At 40.1% G+C, this 7,500-nt stretch overlaps 1 protein-coding gene across 1 annotated transcript in view; it reads left to right on the forward strand.

Annotated features, from left to right (window-relative positions):
• Window positions 1-3,285: 3,285 nt before the first annotated feature.
• LOC138027070 (bile salt hydrolase/transferase-like) overlaps window positions 3,286-7,500 on the forward strand; it is a 24,262-nt gene continuing 20,047 nt past the window's right edge. Inside the window, exon 1 of the mRNA XM_068874582.1 lies at window positions 3,286-3,399. Coding sequence (XP_068730683.1) covers window positions 3,397-3,399 — 3 coding nt within the window. The 5' untranslated portion in view covers window positions 3,286-3,396. The remainder of the gene's footprint in view (window positions 3,400-7,500) is intronic.

Genomic DNA, 7,500 nt, shown 5'->3' on the forward strand with positions numbered 1-7,500 from the left:
GGGGAAAAGGCAGTTCGTACTGCAAATGATGAAGCCAGAGCAAAAAGAGCAGCCAGACAGCAAGCTTGTTCTACCTCACAGCAGCCCTCGGTCCTTGTTTGTCAGTTTTGCAGAATTGGTCTCTTTAGCCATTCAAGACGATGCTCCTCATCCAAATCACAGGGTGCTACTCCATAGTCTTATAGACTGAAGGATGCCACAACAACATGTCGGCCCCTCAAACAGAATCCAGAAACGAATTTTGTACAGCGGCTTTTCTTTTTGATTTAATATCTCTTTAAATATTATGTATTTAGTATGTATCTGTATGTGCTATGTATTTTAGCTGTAAATGTAATGTCTCGAAGATATTACCTCACGTAGTTATTCTGAAATTCGAGATGTTAAATAAAGTTTATGCATGCATGTGCGTACACTTTGTAATTTGCGACTCCGGTGCTTACCATATGACAGATAAAATCACTTTTTTCTTGAACATATAAGCGATCAAAATCTCACCCTAAATTGTAATGACAAGGGTGGTCTGGAGCTGTGAGTAGGCGTGGGATTTGTCTCATATGGTTTAGGGGCCGACATAGCTCTCCCTCAATGCCGTACCGGGAGGCGAGGTCAGTAGCAGAAAGCTGCGAAGGGCCAATTGCGTCCAAAAGCGATCGCACGGGCCGAAATCCCGGGATGGCTCGTTTGGTACGTCGCTCCAGAGCCACGCCTGGAGGTACTGCATTTTTCTCTCTTGTTCAAACATTCCGTCAGCACATGCGCATGCGTAAATGTTCAGGCTCTCCGATACCTAGCCTACCAAAAAAATTAAGATGCTGGTTAACTTTTTACAAGGAATTGAGATTTCAGTTGATTCTACAGTCATAAACGTAATGTAAGAACCGTGTGTTTCTGGTCTTCTCGAGACAGAGGTGAGAGATAGTTTCATGCAGAATGGGATGCCTAAAATGCTCTGTTGTAAACATGGCAGTTCACGAGTGAAGTTGTCTCTCTTGCCTTTCTGTGGACCTATCGATACAATTTGGGCAAGTTTTGAAAGCTAAAAAGTTCAATCGATGCGGTTATTTTGCTGGTAGGACTGGGTGGCCCGACACTTATGAAAAAAACTATGAAATGAGAATCGCAAGTCTTCCCTTGTCATTGAATGGCAGAATTACCCAGAATTCTTTTTGGGCCTGAGCGAGGCAACTTAAGAAGCACGAGACTGGCCCTCATTGACTGGCTGAACCGCGGCCAGAGGAAATGATTTCTAGCCAGATACTCAGGAGTAGGCCTGGTGTGTGCTGTTAACGAAAATTTTGCCATTTCTTAACAAGTTTTTATCATAGAAAATTCGTGACAAAGTTGTGCTTTCATTTCGCATTAACCCTCGTGTCAAAGAAAAGGTATAATGTAAATAAGAGAATAACGAGATTTGTCATGATTTGCAGATTACCTGTCCTCTTACTACTAAAGTCAAACTCCACATCTCTATGCTAAATTGCTTATATGTAGTATTGTATTGTCTGTGAAATCTCTCCCGTGCAGACTTGATCGCCGAGGTAGATAACCTTAAAGTTGGTTTGGACAGCTCTAGTGATCCTCTAATCGTATGATTTGCGGTACCGTTTGGCGATCATTTGCGGTTCTCGGATCATTTGTGGTCCTGGAATCATTTGCGGACCCGTACAACACTTCAGGTTCACATGTTCATAAGTTTGTTTTTACAGTCATAGATGTTTAGATCTTCAATTACAAATTCTCTTTTGATTGGCCACTGTTCCTCACATTGTGTAAATGGTTCACCCTGAAGTCAAAATAGATACGTTTCGTCTCAAACGAAACAAAATCAAAGGGCTATTAAAGCCAGCTCATTCATGTAATGGCACTCTCTGTTTTTTTATAAGAACTTAGTTATAAGAACGTCTATGCTGAGATTAACCAAACTTTTAAGAACTTGTTAAGAACATTCCTCAGGTTGAGAGTCGATTAAGAACGTTTTTATTTTGCTTATCTGTCATGTGAACATTTTTTGCGTTTTTGCCACAAAAAGTCAACTGAATTGAAATTATAGAAATATATTCTTTAAAATTTGTCACCTGTGCCAGTGCATGATAGGAATTTACTTTCCATTCCCTTTACATATGACTTCTGTTAGGCCAATTCAACGCAAACGTTGCTTCAAATTTGCTATTCATGTAGGGGAAGAATGCCACTATGTACAGGTGTAAGGTTACATGCTTTCTTTAAACTTGAAAAACCTTTTTTTAACAAAACGTATCACAAGTATTTTACAAATACTTTTTATGAGGAACTGAAATAACTTCGGCCTCAGCAGCAACTGTCAACAACGCTGTTGTAATCGAGTAGGGAATGGGTCACGTGGGAAGGGAAAAAAGGGCAGAATTTCAGAAGGAATGTCGGAGATCAGACTCAAACGCAGAATTGTAACAGAGTCAAAATCAAGATTCATCTAGGATAGTAGGGACTCAAATAAAAAAGAGTTAGGAAATGGAAAGATACAACAAACGCCCATGCAGCAAAACAACCGTGCTAAGGGATGTCCTTTATTCTATGTTTCTTTGTCGCGCTTTGCAAAACAGCTATGCTGACAACATGGGCACTCAACAACGAATGGTTTTATCTCAGTTTGTTCTGAACCATCCAGAACTACTTCACTTGAAATGACTCAGTCATTTCAGTCTTTTCAAGTGAAGTTTTCTTTTACGTATAATGGGAGCATTGGTTCCATTTAAGTCTGAAATGACATGCTGGTAGAATTTCAACAGTGCATTCACAAAGCAGTGCAGAGCAAAGGAATTTCCTCGTGAAATATAACAAAGTTGAAGAAGGTTTGAATAAAATTGTTCAGAAGGAAGCCTTGGTGGTGAAATTTGGCACTGTGACGTAATCATGCTAGAGAACTATTAAAATCTTCGGGTCTCAATTTGTTTCTCAGTCTTGAGAGTCCACTGCATATAAATTAGATTCGCTAGGATATTAGGGTTCAAATTTTCAGCACTGCCATGGATCAAAATTTCATGTCCCTTGGGTATAGTCAGTAAGAGGGATACAGATACTGAAAAGCTAAGAATACGTATATTCGAAAATCTTGATGACGGATAAGAATCCAGTTGCTTTGAGCTTTGCGACTGGAATATTCTAAATTTCTGCACAGCTATCGTGCTTTCGCCCGCCTATTCATCAGCAGTTGTCTGCGCTTCTGACCTCCATGAAACTCTGCACTTTATCACGTACTTCAATAATACAATGTGATTGGTTACGGTATTTTTCTGGGTGGGACAGGCTAATTCATATGAGCGCGCACGAATTTCCACTCTCAATACATCGTGGCCTACATTTGAGTCAGGAAAAAGCTCAATACAGCTGCGAGACTTACACTCCACGGCTCCCAGCATGGTATGTTGTTTGCAGATCGAAATTTATCTTATTTAAGGCTTCTTTCCCTCCAACAATGCTATTTCATTTCATGGGTTAGTTTTCTGGGTTCATATCGGAGTTTGAGGAGGTGCAAACTTCATCCCCAGAAACTCAGGCTATCAGCAAGACAGTTTTCCATTAGTAGAATACTATCCTCCGATAGACCATAGATTTTGTGCTTAGCTAATAAGGGCTTATGAGGAAGGTAATAGAAAGTTGTTGATAGACCAATGCCTACAATGGCAGCGATGGCATCATTATCACGACCATTCTTTAAGTTCTTCCTTGGTGCGGGCAAAGAAGGTCTGACAGTTAAAACTCTCGCTGTATACAGATAAATACAGTGAGAAAATACGCAGTGATAAAATTTGCTTAGCTGTTTTAGATAAGATAGGGTCAACAAGAAACTATTTCAAAAAAAAGACTGAAATGTTGTTTCGTTTCCGGAATGGTAAGGGCAGGAGAAATAATAAAATATACTGTAGTGTGGGTCACTCGGTCTGTCATGTATATTTCGCTTCGTTTATTGAAACTCTCGAGAAATAAAGATAGAAATGTTGACTGACGCAAACTCTCTGAACTGCGAGAAGCATGCCAAGGAATATTAACGTGCATCAAAGCATATTAAGTCCACAAATACCTATTTTACCTTCAAATGCCACCACGTAACATTTCAAATCCCGTTTTCCGTGAATCTTCCATTACATGTGTTACATGTGAACCTAGGCAGTTACCGGTACTGGCTTTAAAATAACAGGTTCCTGGTTAACCCAATTTATTCACTACGACTCGCCAGTGCGAAAATTGTTTACGTTACTCATTAACACGAAGAGAAATAGCGTTTGATTTTTCAACAATACATCGCTTTAATCTAAACCAAAATCATTCAGATAGTCAAAACTTTATATTTATGACCCATTTCCTTCGCTTTTTGTTTGTCAGCATTATGATTTGCAATGCTTTACGGGTCCGCAAATGATCCCAGAACCGCAAACGATCCCCACTGTGTACCGCAAATGATACCAGGACCGGAAATAATCCCCATATTGGACTGCAAATGATCCGGAACGCAAATGATCCCCATTTTGGACCGCAAATGATCCCGAAAAAGGCAAGGAATGGCATGGAGGGTGGAATGGTCTGGATAGAAAATTAATGTGAAGAGCGCTTATTTTTATTAAAATCGCTTTAAATCATGGCTCAGAACAGATTTCTGCCTCATCATATCCAGACAAGAGATTATCTCACTGATTTTGGTAAATCGTTCCATCCCTTCACTGCAGCATATTGACAAATTTTTTGTCCAACCGTTGTATTTGCTTTTGGTAAATGTAGTGTAGTATTGTCTGTGAAATCTCTCCCGTGCAGACTTGATCGCCGAGGTAGATAACCTTAAACTGAGTTGGTTTGGTCAGTATCGATTGCAGTACAGTTTGGGGATCATTTGCGGTCCCGTGCAACACTTCAGGTTCACATGTTCATAAGTTTGTTTTACAGTCATGGATGTTTAGATTTTAAATTACAAATTCTCTTTTGATTGGCCACTGTACCTCACCGTGTAAATAGCCTTCACCCTGAAGTCAAAATAGATACGTTTCGTTTCCAAGGAAACGAAACAAAATAAAAGGGCTCTTAAAGCCAGCTCATTCATGTAATGGCACTCTCTGTTTTTTTTATAAGATCCTTTTTATAAGAACTTCGATGCTAAGATTAAGCAAAATTTTAAGAACGTGTGAAAAACATTCCTCAGGCGGAGAGTCGATTAAGAACGTTTTTATTTTGCTAATCTGTACATTAAATGACAAGTCATGTGAACTTTTTTTGCTTTTTTGTCAAAAAATCTGGTAAATTCATGATGTCTCGTTGCGAACCTCTATGTTCAATGCTTTTTCTAGAGCCAAAATTAGCTAGTGTTGGCATACGGGTTTCACACCATGAGTAACTACAGAGAACATGTGGGGAGAAGACGCGAAGTTTAGGTCTGGAATTTGCTAGAAAATTAAAATAAAGATCGATGAAACTTACCATGTGGCAAGTCGTTGCTGTTCTTAAAACGTACACGAAGTTTCGGGGAAAATAGTCGCGTTTCCAAGGTAGGAGGCTGACGGCAGCGTCGGGGCACCGATCGACCCTTCACCAACACGTTTTTTGGGTCGAAAATCAAATCCAGTCACTAAATTGAGGCGACAAAATAGGTTGACGGGTCACTTATTTTCTCGCCTCAATTTTTGCCGCGGCCAGAATACAGTGATTTTCGCTCGCACAGAACGCTTGCTATGCTGGCTAGGAGGGGTAATATATTCAAAGTTGGAGACAAGTGTTGGGGTCCGGTTTTTACCAAGGTGAAAATGGCTTCCACGAAAACGAAGAAGAGTTTTACCTGAGAACCAATCACCTACAACACATGTGTAATCAATTGAGTGTAATTCTGCACAAAAGTCATCATACCGATTCATTTACAGCCGAATTTAGATCATTGTCTGTCTGACCTGCCCGAAACAGCAGGAGAATTTGCTTCTTTAATTTGATATCTATAGGTCTGTTTTCCACGGGAGTTTCTGGGCACTAAACTTGACACGAAGAAAGTCATGAAACGGAACCTTTGAAATTCAAGTTCACGCTCTGGAAGTTCCATATAACAACAAGAAAAACATCCGTAGCTCTGTAGGAAGTTTTTCCCCGGGTGTTTCTCGGGCACTAAATTAAAATAATTTGAACATGACACACATTTTAAAATGTAAGTAACGGCCTGGCTTTCACATAAGTACAGAGGCTGCACTTTACATTCATGATTTACAACCGTTAGAATTCTCCCAGGCCATGGCCATACTGAGAACATTGCACTAGAACTCGTGGGAGGAAAAAGGGTAAAGCATGACCAGTGACACTTAGCCTTCCTTTCGTATTAGCTCTGGTCTTGTACACCAGCCCTTTTTGAGAGAATGAGAACTTCTCAGTAGATAGACAATCCATTTAATGATTATAGAATCGTGGTAAGAACGAAATCAGTTTTGCACAAGATGAACTTCACGTGAACTACTTCCTTTCCGAACTAGATGACAACACTGAATGAATCTGTTCTTTTTCTTTAACATAACGATGAGAGAGCCAATAGAAAAATTCTCGCTTTAATCAGACATTCTTACGTAACATAAGAGAGTCACAACTTTTCTTTTTAATTAATATCTCTTTAAATATTATGTATTTAGTATGTATCTGTATGTGCTATGTATTTTAGCTGTAAATGTAATGTCTCGAAGATATTACCTCTTGTAGTTATTCTGAAATTCGATATGAAATAAAGTTTATGCATGTATGTATGTATGTATGTTACCTTCCGCAGGGTGCGTGCGTACACTCTGTAATCTGCGACTCCGGTGCTTACCATATGACAGATAAAATCACTTTTTTCTTGAACATATAAGCGATCAAAATCTTACCCTAAATTGTAATGACAAGGGCGGTCTGGAGCTGTGAGTAGGCGTGGGATTTGTCTCATGCCGTACCGGGAGGCGAGGTCGGTAGCAGAAAGCTGCGAAGGGCCAATTGCGTCCAAAAGCGATCGCACGGGCCGAAATCCCGGGATGGCTCGTTTGGTACGTCGCTCCAGAGCCACGTCTGGAGGTACTGCATTTCTCTCTCTTGTTCAAACATTCCGTCAGCACATGCGCATGCGTAAATGTTCAGGCTCTCCGATACCTGGCCTACCAAAACAAATAAGATGCTGGTTAACTTTTTACAAGGAATTGAGATTTCAGTTGATTCTACAGGCATAAACGTAACGTAAGAACCGTGTGTTTCTGGTCTTCTCGAGACAGAGGTGAGAGATGGTTTCATGCAGAATGGGATGCCTAAAATGCTCTGTTGTAAACATGGCAGTTCACGAGTGAAGTTGTCTCTCTTGCCTTTCTGTGGACCTATCGATACAATTTGGGCAAGTTTTGAAAGCTAAAAAGTTCAATCGATGCGGTTATTTTGCTGGTAGGACTGGGTGGCCCGACGCTTATGAAAAAAACTATGAAATGAGAATCGCAAGTCTTCCCTTGTCATGGAATGGCAAAATTACCCAGAATTCTTTTT

Source organism: Montipora capricornis, chromosome 2 (assembly GCF_036669925.1).
Source record: "Montipora capricornis isolate CH-2021 chromosome 2, ASM3666992v2, whole genome shotgun sequence".
In the NCBI taxonomy this organism is placed as follows: Eukaryota; Metazoa; Cnidaria; class Anthozoa; order Scleractinia; family Acroporidae; genus Montipora; species Montipora capricornis.